General features: G+C 34.0%; 3 protein-coding genes across 4 annotated transcripts in view; 1 reads left to right on the top strand and 2 right to left on the bottom strand.

The window, feature by feature from the left end:
- Nucleotides 1–4,085, bottom strand: part of LOC143915198 (fas-associated death domain protein-like) — a 231,697-nt gene extending 227,612 nt beyond the window's left edge. Inside the window, exons 1-2 of one of the 2 annotated variants that reach the window (XR_013260884.1) lie at nt 3,729–4,070; nt 3,337–3,654 (exon numbers count right to left, since the gene is read on the bottom strand). Coding sequence is in view for 1 of the 2 variants with exons in the window: in XM_077435700.1 (XP_077291826.1) it covers nt 3,347–3,654; nt 3,729–4,050 (630 nt within the window). In the remaining variant the exon portion in view is untranslated. Of the gene's footprint in view, nt 1–3,293; nt 3,655–3,728 lie in introns of those variants that run through there. The other variant, XM_077435700.1, reaches the window with a different exon arrangement.
- A 4,313-nt stretch (nt 4,086–8,398) lies between these two features.
- LOC143915252 (uncharacterized) lies at nt 8,399–9,531 on the bottom strand. The gene is made up of 2 exons (XM_077435812.1): nt 9,084–9,531; nt 8,399–8,913 (listed from the first exon to the last, which is right to left on the bottom strand). Exons 1-2 carry the CDS (start codon nt 9,376–9,378, stop codon nt 8,582–8,584), a joined length of 627 nt encoding a protein of 208 aa, XP_077291938.1. The 5' UTR covers nt 9,379–9,531; the 3' UTR covers nt 8,399–8,581.
- Nucleotides 9,532–15,503: 5,972 nt separating this feature from the next.
- Sh3beta (SH3 domain binding glutamate rich protein Sh3beta) lies at nt 15,504–24,907 on the top strand. The gene is made up of 4 exons (XM_077435823.1): nt 15,504–15,737; nt 21,185–21,388; nt 21,649–21,771; nt 24,165–24,907. The coding sequence occupies exons 1-4, from the start codon at nt 15,693–15,695 to the stop codon at nt 24,408–24,410; spliced, it is 618 nt and encodes a 205-aa protein (XP_077291949.1). The 5' UTR covers nt 15,504–15,692; the 3' UTR covers nt 24,411–24,907.
- The last annotated feature ends 2,465 nt before the right edge of the window (nt 24,908–27,372 follow it).

Raw genomic sequence — 27,372 nt, 5'->3', positions numbered from 1 at the left:
AGAATTCAAAGAAGTGATCACTTCTTTGAACTCATGTCTGGCACCGGCATAATGGCAACCAACATCTAGCCCCGCTTTTCCTGTCGAGCACTCTCACTTTTACCGATTTGTTTCAGGTTCAATTCAATTGATTCGATTGATTTGTCTGTTAAATAAATTTAAATCATCAATTTTTTTAGGTTGTGGCTATTTGCAGGTACTTAATCTGCGAATTATTGGCTATTTGCAGGTACTATATCTGCAACAGGCGCAAAGCCTTCTGCGCATGCGCATGAACTTAAAATCCAATTATGATTTCTTACATTTAACGTATGCTAGACTTGTTTAATCAATCGTTCATTATACACGAGGCAAATAAATTTCGCACGTTATTATAAAAGATTTATATCATTTAGCTAGTTCGCGGATTGTACTCGTATATAGGTACTATACGTTGTACAATATGATAATAATTTTCTAACAATTAATAATATTAACTAATTTGGATTATATTTTTTACTCTACGTCACTTTACGAGTTCGAACTAAATTTTAAGAGGCTTAAAACAAAATTTTAACAGTGAACACGCTGACAGTGACAGTTCATGCGCACAAGGCTTTGCGCCTGTCGCAGGTATAGTACCTGCAAATAGCCAATAATTCACAGATATAGTACCTGCAAATATCCAATAATTTGCGGATATAGTACCTGCAAATAACCACAACCATTTTTTTTTAGCCTTAATTAAGCGCGTAAAGTCAAAATAGACCACAAACAGAGGATATGTCTATTTTGAAAAGAGAGCTATGGTAACTCTATGTTAGCCCTTTCCGAACGAAATTAGTTAACTTAAATTAGGATTTCATCATTATTATTAAATGAATGATTATAAACTAGGCATTGAATATAATAAATACATAGTTAAGTGTGCGAAAATTAAAAATTCGCTTTGATACCGTTTTAAATTTCCATTGTCTCAATGTGGCTTAAAATAAGCAGATGCATAATTGTCTGTATTGCATATCTGAAGTTGAAAATCAACAGTACAATATGGTACCGTAAGGGAAATGGTGAACCAGGGAAACCTCACGCTCGGAAAGGGTTACGCTGTAATTTTGGTTGTTCGATTAGTTTTTTGACATGCATTTTGTCGATCAAATGCTGTAGAATGTTTCTGTTCGTTTGTGACAGCACAAAAATATTAGTTTCCATTTTATTTTTAAAGGAATAGTCGAATAATTCGCATAAGATAATTAACACCAGCACAAAATATATTATCTTAGGATAGTATTCTTTTCAAGAATTCCTATTTTCTTGTTTATACATATATTATATTTAGTTTGTTGAGATTTTAATTTGGTAATAATATTGGCATCTGTTTTGTTGAATTTGGTCTTAGTTTAAATGTTACAAGTCAGGCTGCACGATTCCTAGTTTTGTATACCAAAGAATGACTTGTCTTAAATTGTTCGTTTGTTATTCAATTGCGCGAATTTTGTGATGTAATTTTGGGCTCCAGCTGGAACGAAAGTATTAACCGTCAAGTGCCAACTGTAGGTGTTTGTATATTTATCGTTAAATTATTATATAATGCAGATGTATGTAGGGTCTGTATATTTTTCTCAATGATAATTATTAAACGAAAGAAACAACATTTGTACGTATATTTGTATGCAGCTAAAATAGTTTTATATGGTTAAAGAGATTAACGATACGGTTAATAGACACTGTAGGTACCTGTAGCAATTGTAATAATTTTCATAAGACTGAAGTTAATACGGTAATAGAGTATATTTAAAAAATAAGAAAAACAATTACATATATACAGATTTATTTGATTTTTTTTAGAATGTTTTTATGTACATACGTGCATACGTTTATTTATTATAAAAACTAAACTGAAATAGTTCAGGTGAAGTAAAAAAAAAATATATATATATATTATTTTTGTTTTATTTTATTTATACTTCAAATTTTATTTTACATGTACAATATGATTTTCTCCTATATGTTTAATATGGTGACACAACAACTCGTTCACAGATTTTCCGTAAACCGAGGATGCGCTCCAGGCATTACGTATACGGCCATCTCTTTCTCACCCCGTCTGTTCACCAAGATCTCGTTTACTATGCCATTACGAATGCGGCCATATTTTTCACAGACCGTCTGTTCACTGATAGCAGACGGTCTGTGAAAGAGATGGCTGCATACGTAATGGCATAGTAAACGAGATCTTGGTGAACAGACGGGGTGAGAAAGAGATGGCCGTATACGTAATGCCTGGAGAGCATCCTCGGTTTACGGATAATCTGTGAACGAGTTGTCAGGTAACCGTTTAATATACATATGTAGCACAACCATTGTTTCATATATACATATGTATTTATATGGGTTTGGTGCAAACGATCGACAAGCGCCAGACAGACTGCAGACCACAGATTAACTGGGTGGTTGCTTTAAGCGCAATTCTCGACTTCACGAATGATAGATTGCACATAAGATGACGAGTAACCTTTCGATGTGCACAGATGCAATTATTAAAATTGAGCTGGATCTTTCTGGCGAGTTTAATAAGGCAAAATTCGGAACTAAAGTATCAGAAGTACAGAATGTATACAGGGTAGGTGTATGTCGGGACTTTGGGTAGATTTCGCTTAGTGTAAGTGCGAGCAGTGCGCACGCATAAGGTACACGTACAGTTAATCTGTGCTTCAGTCTGTCTGGCGCTTGTCGATCGTTTGCACCGCATCGATTTATATGTATATACACACAAATTTATGTACAAATCGTATCCGAATATGATAACATATGAGAAGCGAGTCAAAATCAAGTATGTAATATGTAAGTTAGGAAATTGCATAGTATTTTTTTCAATTCTCTATATTAAATAATGACTAATTATCATTAAGGATGTCAGAAATCCAAAATAAAATGAATAAAAAGATAAAAATGCCAATATGAATAAAAATGTATGTATGAACTTTCGTTTACCATTAAAATTATGGAGCCAAAATAAAGTAAGCTTTATGTATAGTTCCAATTAATTATTTATTATATTTCAGTGTAAGGTAACTTATCTTAATACTATATACATATGTACATATATATATATATATATATATATATATATATATATATATATATATATATATATATATATATATATATATATATATATATTTATTTATTTAAATGTACAGTCATAGTTGAAAGTATTCTTTCTATATTTCAAATTGTATTAAGCTAATATACATATGTACATGCATATTTTTCATTTTATAAGTTGTTTTTACAAAAAAAGAAATAAAAGTCATTCGAAGACAGCTGTTTTTTTATTCATTTATTTTTACACACTCATTTATGTTTAAGAATTGTGAATGTTTATTATTTTTGTTTTCAAATCGGTTCTGCGGGATTCCTTTAGTCCGTCGCATAAAACTTTAAGCCATCTCATCGGGTCTGTTTGATTCTCAAATAGTTTCAACATGTCTAAAATTTTCAGTTTCACATCTGTGGGATGTCGTTCGTTTAACATATCAATATCGGCTTCTTTGATCGACAAACTCCTTGCTAAATTTCTCCAACTTTTGCCCAATTCTTCCGAGAGTAATTCGTGGATTTTTTGCTTTTTGCTTTTTGTAAATTCTGAGTAATTTGGAAGAGCGTGTTGATCTAAAAGAATAACGTAATAATTAATATTTGATCAAATTGAATTAAACAATATAACAAAAAAAAAAAATAGTAACCTTTACACATTATATTTTTCCTAGAACTACAAACGGTTGCATTGTAACTTTGAATACTATTTAACAGTTCAGTGGGATTATTTAACAAAACTATGATACATTCCAATGGTTTGGTGAAGTGTGCAGAGAGGCAGTTTCTCTTTTCTAAAATGCGTAACAGCGACAGAGACGTTTTTATGTCTTCTGATCTTCTATCGAAACAAATACACATTTTGTGTTTCTCTTTTATCCAATTTATTACTTGCATTTCATTTGCGGCAGTCGTAAGATAGTTAAGTATGATATTTTTTAACGATTCATAGCGTTGTAAATCTGAAACCATATTGCAAACAGCTGTCAAACTGACAGACACCGAAATGCCCTAACAACGATATATACAGCCATGGTAATATTTAAAAATAATAAGTGTTTTCGGTAAACGGACTACTAGTCATATGTGAACCAGTCACAGGACAACCGGTCGCTCTAGATCGGTCACACGTGATCACCCGTCACACTAAAACTGGTCACACCTTAAAACTGGTCACACCCGAAAATCGGTCAACCAGTTCTCGTGACCGATTTTAGGGTGTGACCAGTTTTCTCGTGACTAGTTTTAGTTTGACGGGTGATCACGTGTGACCAGTGGCGGATTAAGCGTTTCGGAGGCCACATGCGCAACGTAATTTAGAGCCCCCCCCCCCCCCACTAATCATAAAGTGATTTTATTTTTCAATTGTGAATTGTAGGTATGTACGTTATAAAAAAGCGAGTGTTATTTTATATTTACAATTATTTATAAAATAATATAAATCTATTTACACACTTATACAAACAAAAAATTATATATTATACAATTATATAAACAAATATCTATTTACAAACAATCAAGAAAATAAGGAAAACATTTTAAATTGGTAATTTTCGAGCTTTTGATGCCGCAAATCTATCTATTATGTTATCAAAATCTAATAAATGCACCACATCACTTTCAATAAACATCATCGATAAATTATTTAAATTGTTTTGATTTAACGAATTCCTTAAAATATTTTTAACTCGTTTTAAAACTGAAAACGAACGTTCGCCACTTGCATTACTTAAAGGAAGCGTTAGAAATATTTTTAAAATTGTTTCAACATTTGGAAACGCTGAAACAATTAATAATTTCGCTTTTGATATGTGCCAATATCATTGATATATTTTGAAATTATTCTTTCAACACATTTGACTTATTTCAAAATTAAAAAATAATTGAAAATCTTTAAGTAAACTATCATAAATTGAGCCCCTTCTTGATATTTCTGAAATTAATGCATCGCAGATAATATTATGAATATTTATTATATTTGATCGCATATCTCTCCAAATTGCAATTTTCATTTTTTACGTCTAGTATCTTTATATTTATGATTTTCAGTAAGAGTATTAGCATATTTTTCAATTTCACTGAATTCATTTCTCGTATTTTGAATAAATTCTGAAAGGGATTTTATCAATCTTGTTCCTAACAACAAATTGTGCTACATATTTTGTAAAGATTTATTTGTAGCATTGATGTGCTGTAACAATTTATCCCACAAAGTAATTTGTAATGCAGTCTCATATCATTCGAAATAAACTGCCAATTTTTTTGCCTCCAGTTTTCCCATAAGATTTTTAAATAAGGCTTCTTTAATATTTTGATTTTAAAGCAAAAACAACCTTTGCTCTAAACGCTCATCGCGTACTATTTATTATTTTTAAATATCGGTTATTCAAAATATTACTTAAAAAAATATATTCCATCGTCAAGTCGATGATGAAAACAAAACATACAAATTTGATCAAAAACAGATGAAAACAAACAAAGATAAAAAACAGATCACCAATATCTCCTTTCTGAATCTATTTGTTTTTCTAAGTTTGTATCTATACGCCCATTAATTGATAACCGTTTTTGGAAAGTTAACATCGATTTGAAATGAGCTGGCAAAGATTCGTGTTCTTTTAAACTACGTGTTATGTTTTTCCAATCTTTAAATCCTGTTAACAATTTAGTTTTAGCTTGTGAAAATAGTTTACATACATAACAATAAATGGATTTGCTTTTTTCTGAAAATATCAACCTGTGTCAGAGTTCTTTATTACCATTTGCTTTTACACAATTTAATTTTGATTCATAGATATTTCTATAATATGTTCGGTTTCTCTATGTATACTCTACTTTTATTTTTTTACGTCTCCAGTATTCCACGGTTTATTTATTAAAAATAAGAATAATTTTTTCAGATATATGCTCTGGCCACAATGCTTAATCCATAGGAAAATCATTGGGAGCCATTACAGTATCATTTTCACCTTTACTCTCTTCCTCATTTTCTTTTTCAGAAAACTGTTCTTCAGTACTTTCAGGAGTCTGTTCTTCAGACGTTGTAGGATGCTGCTCATTAATTATTCCTCAGTTCTTCTACAGGGCTGCGTTTCGATCCTTTTCAGTAGTTGATATTCATTCCTTTCAGAGAGCCTGCTCTTTAGTTCTTCTATAGGGCTGCTTTTCGGTCCTTTCAAGACGTTAGTCTTCGTTCCTTTCAGGGAGCTGCTCTTCGGTTCTTCAAGTTGTTCCGATTTTCTGCCATTTATAATGTAATTAATTAGCGAATTATTTTATAGCAGTGAAATTTATCGCAAAGCTTTGTACTTAAAATAAAAAAAGTAGTCGTAAACTCCATTATTTTATGGAAAAATGTATAGGAATTTCCGAATTATAATTTTTCTCAGAACGATTTGGAGGTCCCTTAAATTTAGAGGCCACAAATATGCGCCAATTTTGCTGTTCGATAATCCGCCATTGCGTGTGACCGATCTAGAGCGACCGGTTGTCCTGTGACTGGTTCACATTTGACTAGTAATCACCGAACCGTATTTTAAACTCATTACGCATCTTATAATATCTTTGAATAATATTGATGTGGCGAAGAAATGCTTTAATAATAAAAAAAATGGGAACAAATTTTGAAAAGATAGATTTTAATGGTCTCCAAAATGGTCTAGGTCCTCATTTTGTTCCCAACATAATTTTGGATGGATAATGCCAAGTACCTGGGACACCTGCTAGCGGAGAATATCTCCGATGACAGTGTCATCGAAATGCAAAGAAGAGCAATTCATGTTAGAATAAATATGCTAGCGAGACGGTTTTACCACTCCAGTATAAAGGTTAAGAGACAATTATTAAAAGGCCTTTCACCCGAAACCTTAATTTTTTTGCCATTCCTTTCTTCGATATATGTATATATTGAGTGAATGTATGTATATATTGAGTGAATACGACAATATATATCAATATATATATTGAGTGAATGCGACAGTTGCGCTTCGACCAGATAAAACGTATTTTAAATTGACAAAATCGAGGTTTCGTAGTCTCCTGTTTTCTCCTCCGAAACTGGACCACGTTTTAAAAAAACTTCATCATCGGTATAAGAATGATATTTTCTGTGCAACTATGCGCTTATTTTTTTTTAAATCGACCGTTAAATAACCACGCTGGACTCTTTTCGTGGGTGTAAAAAAGAGGCGATTTTATAGATTTTTGGCGGCTCCTAGCTCCTTTAAAAAATAAATAATCAAAAAAATAAAACGATAGATGCAACCCAATGGTGGATATCCATAGCATATTAAAAAATAACTTCTCTAGTGCCATAATTGAGGAAGGGAGAAGTGTAATACGTTTGTATGGACAAGGCGCTGGTGTCCAGCCCTCTTAATGTTCTGTTGTACTAGCCTTGAATTGGAAAAATGTACAATAAAATAACTGCTACCGGGCTACTGAGGGCTTGCAGCGTGTCTCAGATGTTTGTAGAAGGGCACGTGCCTTACTTTGAGGCCATTCTTAGGATGAGAGCGGGCTCCCTACGTCGTCGTGTATTTGTATCGTCATATTATTTTGCCGCGCAAATTGCCGCGTCTTCTTATTTCAGCTCTTCTCTGCATGTTCGGTGAATGAAGCTACTCCGCCGACTGTCATAAATTGGCTTTCTTATTATTATTATTTATTACTTATTATCATTATATTATATTTATTTATTTTATCATTCATTTGAATTATCTATATATTATTTATATGGATTGCACTATTCTCCCTATCGTCTGGAATAAAAAATATTATTATTAATGCTTAACAATAATGTGTGTAGGAACTTTTATTTGCCACTATTCAATAAAAGTACGGGTCTACCTCACGGGCCTTTTTTGCCTCTTATCCGTTCGTTTTCATACTTTGCCATATTGCTCATTTTGGTCATCAATATAAGTAAATGGATCCTCCGCCATTACGATAGAGATAAAATATCATTTAAGACGCGTTTCAAGTTTGCAAATTTGAAATCTGGGTGACGTCTTGTAGTCTTTAGTTTTATACATAGATGGCGGTAGTAAAATAAAATTATTGGTATTTTTATTCAAAATAATAATTAATAATTAAATTCATTCAAATAGTGTAAGTAGTATTTGCAAATAATTTAGTGCAATAACTAGCTAAATATTTTACTTTTTAAATTTCAAATTTAATGCCGTAAGTAAATGTGTTTTTATTTATATTCAATTTGAAAATTGGAACATGAATGTTTCTCTGTAAAATTTATTGGAGTATTTGTTATCTGAATAATTTGGTTTGATATTGATTATGTATATACAATATGGAAAGAAATACAATCTGGAATTAATATAATTGGAAATAAATTGTTAACAAATATTGCAAAGCTTATTTATTACTGTTTTCTTCTAAAAGGAAATTTTGTGAAGAACAAATTGTAATTAAACATTTTTTATAAATATTAGAATGAGTATAAATAAATATTCAGTTGCACCTGTATTGTGTGTGCGATTTAATTTTATGTATTCCACGTTAGAATCTCATTAACTTTATATTTCAAATTATTTCTACGACACTTTTCTAAAGCTTTCATTATATTTATATGCCATTTCGATGGCTCTGAAGTTTCTTCGTAAATCTTCATAATATCAGGAACGATCAGGTGTGCACAATTAGAATGCTGAGACGATAAACGATCGATTTCCGATTCTTGAACTGAGAGACATCTTGCGAACTCACTCCAATGGTCGCCTATTTCGTTTTTCAGCAAATCGTAAACTTTTTTCTTCTTGTCCATATCATTCCTGACTGCAGGATTTTCAGTATTGTTCGCAATTGGATTGTTGTGATCTAAACATAGAATATGTCCGAACATAAATCATTTTTTTATAACACAATTAATAGATTATTACAGTTAAGTGTACATATGAATTCATATAGGTTTTTCATTCCAAATTGACATTGAAAAGAATAAAAAGGGTAAATTTGGAATGAAAAACCTGCAGCAATATAAATTTTACCATTGTCAGTTTCATTGTGTTCCGTTAGATGGACCGTATCTAAATCATTAATATTGAAGAAATGTATCAAATCCACAAACACATTCAGATGATTAAAAGTGAAACAATTCCTTTTTTCTAATATACATATTAAATCAGTTGGATTGTCAATGACTTCAAGTCTTCTCTCAGAGTTTATTTGTTTGCGAAATATATTTTTAATTTCAACGATAATCCTCTTTTTATATTTGCTCGTTGACAGTATGTGCAATAAACGATTTTTCATTTCAGAACCGACACAAGGATTTGATTGCATTATTTACACGATAGCCAGTAAGTAGGACTGGTTATTTTATAATACACATTTTTATCTAAAGTTTGCAATACTATTATATAAATATTTTTATATTTACATTTATTTTAATAGGTTAATATACAGTATTATCTGAACACTGCAAGAAATGTACATAATTTTTATGTTTTTTTATCAAGTGATACAAGTGTTTGTTATCAAACGGTGAAATTAATCACGAATTTGCTTACAGATAAGGCTCGATAACGAGCAATGAAAACCAGAATTTAGTTTATCTTTGGCTCTCGTTTATGATAATTTGAGGTTACAATTTATTTATGACTGCAAAATGGCATTTGGTTTTAATGCCGCGTGTCTGTATGACTTCTTAACAAATGTCATTGGAAATATTTATAGCTAAGGTGAATCACACGGAGGGAAAAAGGTTGGTGACCTCTTAGCGCATATTGCACTAGCTGTTAACGAGCGGTGAAAAAAATTGCAGTTGATCGAAGCGGAACTTTGGTAATCTCTTAGCGAGAAATCTAACAATTTAAACAAAAACACGGCCATTCTTCTCTGGATTCGGTTTATAAAGTGTGTAAATTAATTAATTTAGAAAAATTACGTTCTCTTTTGTAGATTTGAGTGCAGTAATGAGATAGCCCACATTTTTAATTTGGGTTTTGGGATCGGCACTAGGCTTCTGGACGTTGACGTTTATCTATTATGTATGTACAAATATATATAAAAATTAAATTATTTTGGTATTAGTGTAGGAATAAGCCAAAATACCAAATCAAACTTAGAATGTACATAACTGTAATGTTATAAAATAATAAGAAAGTACTCATACGTATAGTAGTTGCGAAGAAGTCACGTACTATGTGGTGTTTGGTTCGACACTAAGTATACAATGTTATGTATTTGTATATCAAAGATTGGATTTTTCATTGTGACTGTGAAAGAGCGCTTGATAACATATCAACGAACAAAACAGGATTTCCCCGTTTGATTTTGTTTGAAAATTAGTTTACCTCATCTAATATAATTTGGAAAAATATCGATTACATATTCTAAGAAATTTGTGTATTGTTTGAACATTTTTACTGAATCAAAATGATTATATTCAAAACTTTTAATTCTAGATTAAATATTTTGTTTTTAAATGATAAATTTATGAAATATACTTTCAGTTTCAATGTTTTCATTTTCAAGTCATGAATGCCAAATGGCATTCATGACTTGGTCCACAATAAAGACTCAAGTTTAATTTTATATCTCTTGACCATAGAAGTAGAATGGGTAGAAGCGCTCTCAGCTTCCAAAAATGTTGCTACAAAAACTCCGTGCAGACGGAGATTTCGGCTGTTTTGCTCAGTTGTTTGTTAAGCTCTGTAGCAGTAGGATCTCTTTGAAATAGGCTCTACTAGTGAAATTGTGTGGTAGTATTAGTTCGACAAAGTCCGAACATCTGTATGTGCACGTGCTAGATGTTCGGACCAGCCTCACTCATTGAAAAACGTTATTATTACTAGAGGTAGGACCGGAAGCGTGCCGTTCTTTGTTTATTGTTCGTTGTGCATTGTTCATTTTTATGATGAACCTTTGTTAAAGGTTCACCGAACCTTTTTTTTTTTGCACTCTAGCTTTGTGAATAGACCCAAAACGCCGTGATTCCAAGAAAAAGCACGCTCTCTATCCGCCCTTTAATTATTACTTTATCTACATTGAAGTAGTATGCATAGAATTGCTCTCAGCCCCTAAAAATGTTGCCACAAAAAATCCGTGTGCCCGGAGATGTCAGCTGTTTTGTCCAGTTGTTGTAAGGGATGATCACTTCCACGAATTTTTTTTCCTCACTCTCTTGTCTCTCTTCTGACTTTCCGTCTCTCTCTTCGATGGCTCGCTTTTAAGCGATACTTTTGTTAGGAATGACTATTCTATACATTATACTTCAATGCTATTGACTCCTGACAAGTCTGAAAAAAAACTGATAGACGATAAACGATCGACAAGCGCCAGACAGACTGAACCACAGATTAACTGTGCGTGTACCTTATGCGTGCGCACTGCTCGCACGTACACTAAGCGAAATCTACCCGAAGTCCCGACGTACCTACCCTGTATACGTTCTGTGCTTCTGATACTTTAGTTCCGAATTTTGCCTTATTTAACTCGCCAGAAAGATCCAACTCAATTTTAATAATTGCATCTGTGCACATCGAAAGGTTACTCGTCATCTGATGTGCAATCTATCATTCGTGAAGTCGAGAATTGCGTTTAAAGCAGCCATCCAGTTGATCTGTGGTTCAGTCTGTCTGGCGCTTGTCGATCGTTTGCACCAAACCCGTATATTACGGTAATAAATAAAAATTGTTGCTTGATTCAGTCAGATAAGAGGTAATATGTTCAGTTTATTGGTCGTAGAGATCTAAAATATACATTTTTAAGAGCTCTTATTTATGTTACGTCAAATTAAGAAATAATTGCCTAACTTGGTTATTTTTTTCGATTAAAATAAATTAAAAAAAAAACAAATGAATATTTACTATTAGATTCACCATCTTTAAGCTGTTTATATTACAAATACTGAGCGAAGCCGGGTAAAACAACTAGTTAATTTATAAAATAGACTAGTTAAGTATCTTTCGAAATTATATATCAGAAATATGCCAACACGTATGCGATGACATGTCATCGGGGGTAATTGGATTATTAGTCACATCACGATCGGCCAAAAGACAATTTTTGCCATGAAAATCGCGAATACGGAATATTTGGCACTCGAGTTCTCGTTAGTATGTTAGTTATCGTCAGTATGATGGACTTTTCGGCTGCCAGATGTTCCGTTAGAGATTTTAGTGACTTTTGGGCGAGCGCTTTGTGACCAGTAATCACCGGACCATCATCGGGTACAACCAGAGAAATGTTAGTATATTAATAGAAGTGGATTTAGGCGTCATATCGTTGTCAAGTGACGATTGTCCACAGACAATCCTAAATAATTGTAGCATCAGTCGTATTTGATGCTTGGTACTCGACGTATGTATTATTTGTTTGTTTATAATACTCGCAAGATGGGCAAACATCGGTAAAAAAAACCAGTTTTTAAAAACATACCTCTTCTATAATTTGAATATAAAATTATAATTTTGAATACCAATAATTTTATTTTAATACCGCTATCTATGTTTAAAACTAAGAACTGGATAGACGTCAGTCACTTTTCAGAAATTCAAATTTCAAACGCGTCTTACACGATATTTTTGCGCCATCATCATATATATAAAGACGGTAATCTGTGTGTGTGGGTGTGTGTGTGTGTCCTATCTCTCGCCGAACATAATGAACGAATCGATAAAAATCGATAAATTCATTTTTCGACGAGACGACTTTGTCGCGACTCGAACCAATCACCCTAAATAGCCGGAATATAGGTCTAAATTGAGCTAATGGTCACGTACATCACGCCAAATCCAATTCTTCATTTCGCCTTTTTTTTTAAACATTTATTGAAATATTCCTTCTCGCCATATAAAATACGTAATTTTAATAATTTCATTTAGCGAGGTTTTGAACTATTTTTTTATAGATTTATTTTTAATTAAATTTAAATTATTTATATTTAAATTTAAATTATTTATATTTTGACGATATTCGAGAAAAAAAATTATTTCATTTACCGCGGGCGCTGGGAATCGAACCTCGGACCCTCCGATCCAAACGAAATGTTCTCACGAGCCCGCACCGCACGCCATATCCTCGCCCAGAATACGTGTTGTAAATACACATCATATGTATATGCACGTAATTTGTTATGTGTAATAATAATATTCAACGTTACGAGGTCAATGACCGTTTGTGTATAATCGGAAAATATTACATTTTGTTAACTTTAATTAACATTTTGTTAACGTTAACTGTAAGAATTGAAAATTATTACAAATAAAGAATTGAAAACTATCTATGAGAGTCTACGAAAATAACGGTTCCGGTTCCAGATTTTTTTTTAGTTTTATACGGGTATATAATAATTTTATACCCATGCGATGATATTTCATCTATTCACTAGTTTACTTATATTGACGACCAAAATGAGCAATATGGCAAAGTATAAAACGATCGGATAAGAGGCAAACTTTTTCCTGAATTGCAGTCGTAAGTGAAACGTAAAGGAGGTATTTATTTATTTTATTTTATTTTTACATACATATATACAAATATACCAGGAAGGCTTAACAGGTAAACCCCAAATGCGCCTTCCTGGTCCACATAATTATTACATAGATACATGTAAATCTAAATATCTGACATCTATGGTCAGTATACATATATTACAACATCGTATTAGTACGATAAATAACGATGAATAACTTTCATGTAACAATACGAATTTTATATTCGATTAACATCCACAGAGACATCTATGGTGAGCAATATGGCGAAACCTAAGATATAACAATAACTAAAGGTTCGCAACAGAAAATTGGGAAGGAAACGACAATTTTACAGGGATCGTTTCAATGAAAATCAGAAAAATTGGCAAATTGTGATAAGAAACGATCGACCTATACAAATCAAGGTCTGGCCAGCAACGAGACTTAGCGGGGAATCGAAGGTATGTAGAAAAATTGCACAATGCATTCAAAAACACACAATAAACAACGGAGAAATGGTAAACGGTACATACTCACTTAATTTGCGCGAGCAGGATACAACAGGAACAAGAAGAACATGTTTTTCCTCCCGTATTCTGCGCGCGCACATTAAAGGTCTGTTCATACTTAACAGCACTGCACGACTCCGTTTCAAATATGTCATTTTTTTACATTTCTATTCATATCTACCTACACGTCGCGGTCACGTCACGCTTACAGCAATTAGACCGAGTGCAAGGCAAAATTGGCTTACTTATACATTACAGGCCATGACGATACGGCACAATATTGCTTACGTCGTATTTTCGAGTACTTACAATATGAATGCATACACGTGCATTCGTAGCTACGCGTCAGAATACAAGTCAGCAAAAATGTTTCGGCGTTTATCGAACGAAAAATTATGTATAATCGAGTTTCCGAGAATCGGAAGAAGAAGATCAAGAAGGCAATAAAAAAGCACGGAGGCGTTTTGATGTGCATCCCATGTTAAAAAATAGAAAAACCGAAGGAGTTTTGGACACTGTATAAGGAGCTTGTGGATGATGGACAATTTTTTTTTTAAATATTTCCGTAAAAAAATATATTTTTTTTAAATATTTGCGCCAAAACTATGTCGAAAGATTGAACAGCTGTCAACTGTCACTATCGATAATTGGTCCAAAACAGCAAAGCGGCAGACTCATGGCACGTAATTCGCGTGTATATTTCCACGATGGCAAAAAACGGATACGATACGTTGACGGATGTTGCTGTAAGATATAAACGGGAAATGTCGGGCACTGCTGTAAGCCTGCCGTGGCGTAAATGTGACGGTTGGTATGAATATACCCATACAAAATGTACCAAAGAATACTTTTCGTACGGCCGGATACCTGCTGAAGTCGGTACGTGCTGACTAGGCATGAACAGACCTTATAACGCTAGAGAGACGTGAATATATATGCGAGATGCGCATATAGAATGCGTTAATGCGCATATTTCATTCATTTAGATTGCTTTATATTTCTCCGTTGTAAAAGTAACTTATCACAGCATGTGATATTAAAATGCTGACCAAATTAAAACAATGGATTTGTTGTTTTTCAAATGATCAAGCTTTTTTTTTTTTATTTATTAGAGGGTTTTAGTCTTATTTCTTATTTTATTTTTTTAAGCGTACAAATATTATATTTAAAGAAACAATTTTTTTGTGTTCTTTTGTTTCATAATCTCATCATCATTTTTCTCTATTGCTGTTTTTATTTCATTAATATCCTGCTCGCGCAAATTAAGTGAGTATGTACCGTTTACCATGCACCATTTTTTTTTAATCATTGCCTTCCGATATTTGCGTTTTCTGTAATTTAACATTCTGTCTTGTCACGGAGACCGTATCATATTATATGATACTAGTGTTGTATATACTAGTGTTGACATATTCATATATTCGCGAAGACGACGCGTAGATTGACATTCCCTGGCTGGCGGAAGAGCTTCTGCGACCGCGAGACAGAGCGAGACGGGCAGAGCGTCGCGGTGCGCGAGTGCGAGCGAGACGAAAGACGCTAGATAAAAGTGCGAGGACGGGAGCGGGGAGTCAGTGTGCGAGAGGGAGTTGGCTAGTGCTGGTTGTACGACGGCAGGTCGCGAGTCGCGAGTCGCGACACGAATAGCCGGCTTCGGCTCGCCGCAAATATGGGGGTCAAGGTCTACGTCAGCGGCATCTCCGGCAACAAGGAGGTTTGTTTCCCACCCCACACCCACACCCACCCCGCACTCGTCCCTCACCCGGGCTCCGGCTGTCACTTCCCGATTTACACCGCGACCGCCGGCTCGCATTACCCAACACACACACACACACGCACACGCCCACACACACCTGTCACTCGCAACTGACACACCTCCTCGTCGTCTCTTTCCTGCCTGCTCATCATCACCATCTTCATCATTACCATCTCCTCCCCCCCCACCCACCCGCCGCGCTTTCGCGTTCCCAGGCTTCCGAGTCACACCCTCTCGGTTGACATCATCGTGCGATTGATTGCACTCCCCGCTCCTGTCAGATTGTGTGTGTCGGACGTAACACCGTAGACAGCGGCCATGTTTGTATTTGTTTATTGCAGTGCTACCTGCTATGCTACGTGTCCTGTCTGCCCCTCTACCCCTCACCACATGCGATTTCTACACTCGTTGGCCGTTTGGATTTCAAAAGCCAGCAGCATCAGCAGATCGGTGGTTGCGTTTATGTTTAGCACCGAGAGGTTGCCGGGTTCGATCCCGTGATAATATTTAATGCTGCTGGTCAGGCGAGGCCTTAAGAGGGCTGTAAACCTGAAACCTTAATTTTGTTACCGTTCCTTTCTTCGATATATATATTGAGTGTATGTATATATTGAGTGAATGCGACAATATATATTAATATATATATATATTGAGTGAATGCGACAGTTGCGCTTCGACCAGATAAAACGTATTTTAAATTGACAAAATCGAGGTTTCGTATTCTACTATTTTCACCTCCAAAGCTGGACCAATTTTTAAAAAAATTTCATCATCGGTATGAGAAAGATAATTTTTGTGCATCTATCGGTATATTTTTTTTAAAATCGACCGTTAAATAAGCACGCTGGACTCGTTTCGTGGGTGTAAAAAAGAGGCGATTTTATAGATGTTTGGCGGCTCCTAGCTCATATAAAAAATAATAAATCAAAAAAATAAAACGATAGATGCACCCCAATGGTGGATATCCATAGCATATTAAAAAATAATTTCTCTAGTGCCATAATTGAGGAAGGGAGAAGTATAGTACGTTTATATGGACAAGGCGCTGCTGTCCAGCCCTCTTAAGAGGGCTGTACACCAGCGCCTTGTCCATACAAACGTATTACACGTCTCTTCCTCAATAATGGCACTAGAGTAATTATTTTTTAATATGCTATGGATATCCACCATTGGCATGTTTCTGTGGTTTTATTTTTTTGATTAGTTATTTTTTATATGAGTTAGGAACCGCCAAACATCTATAAAATCGTCTGTTTTTTACCCCTACGAAAATAATTCAGCGTGTTTATTTAACAGTTGATTTTTAAAAAAATACGACCACACAAACATAGTAAATATCTTTCTTATACCGATGATGAATTTTTTTTTAAATTGGTCCAGTTTCGGAGGAGAAAATTAATTTTTAAAATCGACCGTTAAATAAGCACGCTGGACTCGTTTCGTGGGTGTAAAAAAGAGGCGATTTTATAGATGTTTGGCGGCTCCTAGCTCCTATAAAAAATAACTAATCAAAAAAATAAAACGATAGATGCATCTCAATGGTGGATATCCGTAGCATATTAAAAAAAATTCTCTAGTGCCATAATTGAGGAAGGGAGAAGTGTAATACGTTTGTATGTACAAGGCGCTGGTGTCCAGCCCTCTTAAGGTCTGACCGCACTATGCGTCAACCCAACGATACGACCCGACGAAACAGTGTGCGACAATATTAGCGCACACTGTTTCGTGTGCCGCATTTGAACACTACGCAGTAAATTATGTCAATCATTCGTTCGGTACCTCGGAGCAAGATGAACGAAACGGACGCTACTATAGTATCTTTGATATGCGAGGAAGGAGAACAGTCGAGAAAAACCAAAAGATTATGGCTACATGCTATTTCAAAGTCACGATATGAAGGAGAATACCATAAACTTTTGCCACGGCTTAAGGAAGCTTAATTTACTTTTGAACTTAATAATTGTCGCAAGTCATGCGGTTGTCGCGTAGTGCGTTATGTCTCATGCAATTTCATACAATCAATATTTGGTCGCGTCGTATCGTTCGGTTGACGCATAGTGCGGTCAGACCTTTATCGTACATAGCGAAACGCTGACACGTCTTTACCCAGTAACTGCACAGAAACACTGTTTATGTAAACGCATTCAAATGCAACTCAAGCAGAGATATTCAGTTTGTTGCTCTACGGCGTGAATAATTCTGATTCATTTCAAATTCGATCAAATCACCATTCGTGGGACAGGATATTTGTTGTTTTATTGCCGTGTATTGGAGTGAGTTTCATTTTAATTTAAAATTTATATATATAAAAATGAATGTCTGTCTGTGTGTATCGAATAGGCTCCTAAACCACTGAACCGATTACGATGGAACTTTCAGCATTTGTTGTATGCATGTCTGGGAAGATTACTGTAAAAAAAAACGGGAAAAAACCTGTTAATGATAATCGTAATTACGATTTTACTGACGCGAAAGTAAAGCTATCCCGCCTTCAACGCATCACGCCGCCAGCGTGACAATAATCGCGCCACGCCTACCTCGCACTCGAATGTACTGACCAATCGGGGCTTTACCACAAACACACAGCGGATGGCCCACGTTAACAAATATATTGTGGCATTGCAACGCTTGCCGGGTTCAGCTAGTTCTAAATAAATAAATTTCTAAATAAAATTCCCCATTGGGTTTACTTTCGAATATCTCTGATGTACTAATACAAAGTGCTGCATATATGTATGTACATATGTAAATGGTATGGCTCGGTGGATGCGGGTTCGATCCCGTGCTAATCTTTAATGCTGCTGGTCACACTTGGATGTTTGCGACTCCGAGTCAATCGTTTCCTATCAGAGTTTGCCAATTTATCTGATTTCATTGTTGAAACGGTTCCTCTATCAAATTGGCAAACACCATCCTACCTGCTATGTCACCAATATCTGAATTTGATATCTAAGTACAATATGTAAAAATTTATGTTCAAGTCTTAATCCCTAGATGTCTCTATGGACTAATTAATTAATGGATTGTTAATTGTGTACAGCGATTTTTACATATGTACAGCGGATTTTGGATTTCCAATCGGTGATTCGTCAGAGAAGTTTCTAGAGAGTTCTCTTAGAAAAGCACTGCACTCTTTAATTTTGTTCGATTGCAAATTATTAAACAAATCAGCATTCTAAAAGATTCTAATTCTGACAACAAGTGGTTTTCATGTGTGTTTTTTTTTTTTAACTTCAGGTGTTTTACTTAAAAGCAAATCTACCAAGAGAAATTATATCAGGTGATGTTTTTGAAATTATATCAGAAAATTAAAACTTTAGTCTGATAAATCTAGAAAATGACAATAAAGAAAATGAAGATAAAGCAATCACTTTTATTCTGATAAAACATTATATTCATCAAAATAATTTAAACCACACTGCTTGCTTTCACAGTAGGGATTATTAAACAATGTTTGATTATCATTAATTGTAAAACATTCACTAAATAATACATATAATGCTAAAAACCATTTATGTAGGTATTTATAATTTAATTCAAGTTTAGTCATACGTAAACTGTGGTCGCGACGGTGACGGTGACAGTGACATTATTCACAATGCAAATGCTTACTTTTAATGCAAATCAGATTCAAATTTCATGTACACGCTTTGATGATGTTGAATCATATTAACCCTTTGAGTGGTGACGACGGTTCTGTTGAAAGACCGCCACGCTGAAAACTTCGCCAACATTTCCAACTAGATTTATTTAGAAATCCATTAGAAAGCAGGTGTAAAAATTGTAGCTAATCCAAACAAACCCTAGATAACTACCGCTGAGGATTTCCGAGTTTTGTAAAGGTGTGTTTAGACTCTAATATATCTTGCAACAATATAAAATAGGTTGTGGCTATCTGTAGGTACTATATCTGCAAATTATTGGCTATTTGCAGGTACTATATCTGCGACAGGCGCAAAGCTTTCTGCTTGTTTACTGCTAAAATTTTGTTTTAAACCTCTTAAAATTTAGTTCGAACTCGTAAAGTGACGCAGAGTATAAAATATAATCCAAATTAGTTATATTATTAATTCAATCAAGCCTAGCATACATTAAATGTAAGAAATTATAATCGGATTCACGCGCATGCGCAGAAGGCTTTGCGCCTGTCGTAGATATAGTACCTGCAAATAGCCAATAATTCGCAGAAACTACCTGCAAATAGCCACAACTATTAACCTATCTATTAACCCTTTGCCCACAGCAATAAATATAGCGAACAAGCCCTGTACGCGGCACCTTTTTCGCGAATTTGGAAATCGAGTTTTCGACTTAAAATACAGATTTTAATATTTACTCAAGTAACCAGATATGTTAATTAACACATGAAGTATTATTTTAAACAATAAAATACATAATATGTCTCGTAGTTTTGGATTAATTGTCAAATAATTATTCTTCATAATTGTATGAAGACGTGACGTCACATAGACGAGGCTTCAGTATGGTTCCACAAAAAACTAATTTTTGACTGGTATATATTCATTTTAAGCAAATTGAATAGATGGCATTCAACTCTCAGTAATATATTCAACCAAATTTGAACCTTAAAACAGTTGAAATAGGCGCATATAAGCCTCAAAATCCCGTGCAAAGTTCAGAAATTCTATGGAAGACAGCCGCGCTACAGACTTGTCGCGCAAAGCTTCCATAGAAGACGGCCGCGGGCAAACGGTTAATGTATGTATTTTTCCAAAACTAGTTCCATCTTCTTTCAATCTGTTGTTAAAATGTAATGCTCACAATCTAAAATACTCGGCAGTTAGGTATTTTCATCGAGAAATTCTGCTATGGTTATAAATTTTTAAGTTGCGGTGTAAACCAGTCTTTATAAACATTTTTCAATGCTACCTTGAAAGGCTTAGCGGGTAGTAGTCTTGTTTATCTTTTACACACTCAAAATACAACGCCTATCGGCGTATTTCAATGTCACGGACTTGTTGGCAAAACGCCGATCGGTCATTTCTCCCCCCCATCGTTTCAATTGATTATATCTATTTGCGAAATTAAAAGAGTGACTTATTGCAATAGTTTAACATACATATGTATCTAAATTTATAAATATATATATACGGTGTTATGAAGCTCGAGTGTCATCGCACTGATAATGAGGATGTTGAACTATTAAATCAAAATTTATCTATCAACCCGACCGGTCTAACTTCCACTATTAATTTTTCTACGTCTCAAAAATTGTAGAGCAGTTTTTTATGCGCACATTAATATGCGAATGAATCAAAATACTAATTAATTTGTCACACTCGAAAGCATCTTTTCGTTCTGATTTTTACTTTGAATTTTACAGTCTAGTTAAGTTCGCTCGCGTTGAATGTGCATATTTAAAACGTTGTCGTGTTTGTTTTCAGGTGAAAAAGAGACAACAGCGTGTGTTCATGATATTGGAATCGAAAAATGTGCCGTTCGTCGCCGTCGACATCACCGAACCAGGAAAAGAAGACGAGAAGGATTTCATGCAGACTAATTCAACATCTTTGGGGTGTACAGTGAGCGACACTAGTCCGAGACATCCCTTGCCACCTCAAATATTCAACGATCGAGACTACTGTGGGGTAATTAATCCACATGCATATGGTTCATTAAAATCGAATAATTAATGATTTGAAGATTTGTCCTTGCAAAAGAGCTCTCGTAGTTGTTGAGAGATATTTGTGATGTTTAGATGTTATTTGGCAAGCGTTCAATTTTATACGGGAAGCAAATACTTATCTCTTCGTTGTCTGATCAATATGGCTTAACAAATGTTAAACTTATAAACGCGCATGTATTCTTTGAAGTTTGATTATCAGACAGTTCTTTAAAATATTTTCAGGACTATGACCAATTCGATCTGGCTAATGAGATTGATAAATTGGAGCAGTTTTTAAGAGTCGAAGTACCGAATTCAAATGACAATGACGAATCTAATAATGTAATCCAAGAAGCACAATCAAAGGTATTCTGTTTATTGTAATTAATATTACATGCTATTATTGTTTTATATTGAATTAATATACAGAAGGGGGTGGAAACAATTGGACGATTATTAACAGGAAAATTAACACTTCAATTGAATAAAAATACGAATGTAACCAATCCATGACTTTGTCTATGTATTTGAGGAATATAAGAAGGCTACAAAACAAAATTCGATAATTAAACATACATACACGTTCACACATACTGGCTATGACAGCATTTTCAATACAAATTGAGCGCAAATGTAGGGAAACTTACACAAGACAAAAGTTCTGCTTCCGGTTGTCGGATTTTGTTTAAATTTTTTTTCTCACTTGACATTACTTTAAATATTGTAAACATAAAATATCAAGAAGATGGCAATAATTTAAAAGGTCCAAATAAAATAATGAATTGTTGTTTTAAAAAAAATCACTACTTCCGGTTTGCGAATTCGTGCCAAAACTTTGTCGACTCTCAGTTAGTACATGAATAATACAAATATAAAATTTCAAGTTGATAGGTTCAGTGGTGAGGAAAATATCGTGAGGTTCAGTGGTGAGGAAAATATCGGAAAGAATCCTGACAGATGTCGCTGTTCATGGACCACAGTTAGGATGTAGTGGTTGAGGTGAAGACCAAACACGTGCGTTTTCAGTCACGTTGTTTATTAATATGATGCGTGCGGATGCTTAGTGACCAACCGCGCGGAGCACAGGTCCAACTGCGACTAACCGTTACATCTCTACCCCTTTTCATCCCCTTCTAACAATCAGTCGTAACATACTCTTTCTCAGCCATAGCCCATACATCAGCCTTTCGTTCAATTCCAACCCTGCATGTACAGTAACATGCAGAGAAATCGCATCACTTTCAATTGTTCGATGTTTTCGATTTTTTTTAATTACATGAAGCTATACACAAGTTTTTTTGGTTTTATTATTTGATTTCAACTATTTAACATGTTTTACGATTAAAAAAGATTATTTATATTTTTAAATTAAGGCGAGATACGAATTTAAAAAAACATGCAAAATAGGGCATTTTTCTTATATGTATTTCAAATGTCTCTAGCTAAAATAATATTACAGTATATATTTTTCTATGAATTAAAATACATAGGCAATGAACATATGACAACAATAAATAGTAATATAATAATTACTAGACAATCGTCTTGCTTCTATGATGGGATGGTACCTGCCGGCGGGGACGATACGACTTTTTTTAGTATGTCGTCCGAAATTTCTTCAAACCATACATTTTCAACAGTTTTTTTAACTCATAATTTGCCCCAGGGTGTTGTTTTTATTCCCTTTGCTTTATAATAGCCCATAAATATTCGATAGGTTGTAAGTCGGGGCTATTGTCTGGTCATTTTAGTGATGAATATCTACTTTCTCTTTGTATTTTTTTATTTGTAAAAAAAATAGCCGTCCAAACTTAATAAAATGCTATTAAATTTGTTTGATGATATCAATCACTTATTTTAAATACAATAAATATCATTTGTGCCCGATGATAATTTGCAAAATCGGCCTGAAATTTTGAAGTCGGTTGACTTTGAAAGATGTTGTTCAATAAAAGACGGAAATAAATTCCCAAATTTTTTTCATAGTCTATAGTCTTCACTGTACCATTGAAAAAACGTAGCACTTCCATGCCGTAATACGAAAAACATCCCCAAATCATTTGGCCGCCCGGTTTTCAACTATTCTAGTAACACACTGATAACTGAAATGTTCGTTCGGCTTTCTCCTCATCCAATTTATTCTGTCGGAGTCGCCAATATTAAACTTGCTCTCGTCAGTAAAGATTACATTCTCCCAATCATCTTAAGTCCAAATTTTGTGGAATTTTTCGCAGTAAAACCAGCTTTTTCCATATAACTGCCGTTAACAAGGGCTTAGGGTCACTAAAATGACCAGACAATAGCCCCGACTTACAACCTATCGAATATTTATGGGCTATTAAAAAGCAAAGGGAATAAAAACAACACCCTGGGGCAAATTATGAGTTAAAAAAACTGTTGAAAATGTATGGTTTGAAGAAATTTCGGACGACATACTAAAAAAAGTCGTATTGTCCACACCGGCAGGTACCATCCCATCATAGAAGCAAGACGATTGTCTAGTAATTATTATATTACTATTTATTGTTGTCATATGTTCATTGCCTATGTATTTTAATTCATAGAAAAATATATACTGTAATATTATTTTAGCTAGAGACATTTGAAATACATATAAGAAAAATGCCCTATTTTGCCCTAGTAAGTGATTACTTTCTAATCAAAGTGTTGATTGTCTAATTGTTTCTGCCGTGCTGTATTATTTTTTGATTAAATTTGGTTAGTTTATATTTCTAATTACTTTGTATTGTTTTGTTTAGACGCAAGTTGCAGAAAATGAACTTGTAAATAATGTAGACGACAGTGTGGAAAAAATCGAAACAAATGGCATTGCGAGTTCGCGAGAACCTTCCGTCGAGTCGGAGAAGAAGACGAACGGCGCCGAAGTTGCGGTCGACGAAGAAGTTGTCGACGACGGAGAGGCTGCCGAGGAAGAGGCCGACGAAGAGAAAAATACGACACCATCGGAAGAACTCATCCGAAGCGAACAAGAAGCCGCCGATTAAAATTCAATATCCAACCCTCTCAATGTTCAAGGGACGCTTTATCAGTTGAAAAATATTTTATAAGATAATAATATATACACATTTCCTCTCTGTCGTAAATTCGTAAACGAGTGTAAATCATTTTGAGATGAGATTTTTGCGAATCGTGTCCCTGTTTAAAGAGTAACAACACAAAAGTTAAAGCTCAAATTTGCTTCCAAGTCTTCGTTATATATGTATTATATGTAACAGCATATCACATGATAATTTAAAATTATACTGTGTAGGTTATCATAAGGAATCAGAAATTGCATGCATGATATACGTAATATTATTTTGCACCACTGCCCAAGGAATCATTCGTCATTTTTATTATTATTCACATTGATTGTATTATTCCACTTAAGAATAGTATTTGTTATCTTAGTAAATCATCTTTCATTGCTTATGCGCGCACCTAAAGTGATGAAAAATAAAATTATATTTTATATTAATTATATACATATATATAATACTACAAAAAAATTTGTATTCGTTCAAATTAACAGTCATCAAATGTTGTTATTGTCTTATTTGTTTTTGAAACATCATTCTTTTTTGTTTGTTTGTTTGTGAAACCATTCTATAAAAGAAAAAAATCAAGACATGTTATACGTATCGTTTTTAGTTGAGAGATTTTTTATTAAGACATTATATTATACGGTATAATATTAAAATATTTGTATGGAATCGTAATAATAATTGCGTAGCTCTTGCCGAAATTATTTTAACGCGCTCTCCTACGTCTCGGTTGTCGATGAATTTATTCCAGTGAGGCCTAAATTCACGAGTTTGATTATGAAAGAGTAATTTATAAGACTTTATGCATTTGTTATATAATCGTACATAATCATCCGTGTATATGATTAGATTTAGGGGTGGGCGATCGTTTTTCCCCAGACAACAGCGTTCAATCATATATATAATAATATATATCTATATGCATTCAGTCTGGTTTTTAAATGCTTCACCCTTATTAGTGTTTCATCTGCGTCAGCGTTTCTTAAACCTATTATGTATGTATAATATAATAATAAAAATAGTTTTGATCAGAGAATTTAAAGTTGTACGGTTATAAAATTAAGATTTATAGCAGTTTTTTTTTATTGTATTTTAAATTTATATTGCTTTCTGGCGGTGATCGGTTTGAGAAACTCTGATCTACATATTATTATGTATGTAATAAGAACAGCTCATTCACATGGCTTGTTGTATATATCGACATTATATAATACATTATTAATTTTTTTAATTCTAAATTTACACGCAAATAAACTGAACTGAGTATTTATAAAAGGGTGTTTTAATTTTTTTCATCGTAGCATTTTCTTATGCTATAAAACGAGCTTGTATGAAATTTTGCGATATACCATTTTCAGGTCTGAAAATATCATCTCGATTTTGTGAAAAATCATCTTAGGGGCTAAATTACCAAATTCAACCCTACTTGATCTCCATTGGGACTTAAATCTGAATTTTTGGATTTAAATGAATACACACTAGGGATTGCATTACCGGGTGCTTCTGCAGATATAATATATGATGTTGTTTAGGGATTGCAATTTACCGTCAAATTTCATAAACCGGTAAACGGTTAATGATTTCGCCTGCTATCGATTTACCGGAATGTACCGGTAAATGAAAAATAACTTCTTTCGGGAATTAGATAACTGTATGTCGCTGCGACCTTTCCTTAAAACGTGAACCTAAATTGAATCATAAATAATTAAAAATAAATCTCAGGCGAATTATGTCATACAAATGCATTAAAGTAAATTCGTAAATTTCAAACAGCAAAGCGGCAAACTCATGGCACGTAATTCGCGTGTATATTTCCACGATGGCCTAAAAAACGGATACAATACGTTGACTGTAAGGTATGAGCAGGAAATGTCGGGTACTGCTGTAAGCCTGCTGTGGCGTAAACGTGACGGTTAGTATGAATATACCCATACAAAATGTACCAAAGAATACTTTTCGTACGGCCGGATACCTGCTGAAGTCGGTACGTGCTGACTAGGTATGAACAGACCTTTACCGGTATAACGGTATTGCAATCCCTAATATTGTTGCATTAAAAATCGATGTAAATGGCGTATTATGGATTAGGTAGTAATTTTGAGCAGCATAAATAAGAGGTATTTAAGACAGTAAGCTGATCATATTTCTCTTATGTACAGTGGTAACATAGTAATAGTTTCTCATTGTAAAAAGTTATAGCGAGCCTTCTGTCATTCTGACAGTTGTTTTGTAGCACCTCTGATGCATTCGTAAGGGTGGCTACACCGATGCATGCTTAAGAGTGGCAACACAGACCAGCCCAGTCGTAATAAATGCAATCAGATAATTATTTCCATTATTTATTACGAATGGACATAATGTATTTATATGACATTATTCACTTGAGATTTATTTTTGATTATTTACGGTTCAATTGAGGTTGACGTTTTTAGGAAAGTAACCATCATCCACGTTGTTTTTTTTTCATTTGATGGATAACCGGTAACGGGAGAAATTATTTTCCGTTTACCGGTAACTGAAATTTGAGCATTCATAAATAAAAAATGCATAACATAACATTAAAAAAATTGTTTAATTTGAAGACAATGATTTACAGCTAATTATATTTTATTTTTATTTTATTTTACATAGATATGTACCAAGAAGGCCCAACAGGTAAACCCAACGCGCCTTCCTGGACAATTAATTACAAACATTGCAGCAATTTTTATTACATAAATCGCTGTATTTCGAGAGGCTGAAGAACCGTTTCAACAATGAAATCAGATATGCTTACATTTTTTTTTCGATATAAAAATTATAAACTTAAAAAAAAAACCTTAATTTTCTGAAAACCGTGAAAGCCGGTCAGCCGGCTTTTTATTTGTAAAAAACCGAAAACCGGCTTTTTCTTTCGGGTGGTTTTTTGGAATCCCTAATGTAA

This window comes from Arctopsyche grandis, chromosome 1, assembly GCF_051622035.1.
Source record: "Arctopsyche grandis isolate Sample6627 chromosome 1, ASM5162203v2, whole genome shotgun sequence".
In the NCBI taxonomy this organism is placed as follows: domain Eukaryota; kingdom Metazoa; phylum Arthropoda; class Insecta; order Trichoptera; family Hydropsychidae; genus Arctopsyche; species Arctopsyche grandis.
The sequence above is the reverse complement of the archived record's forward strand: the minus strand, read 5'-3'. Positions and strand labels throughout refer to the sequence as shown.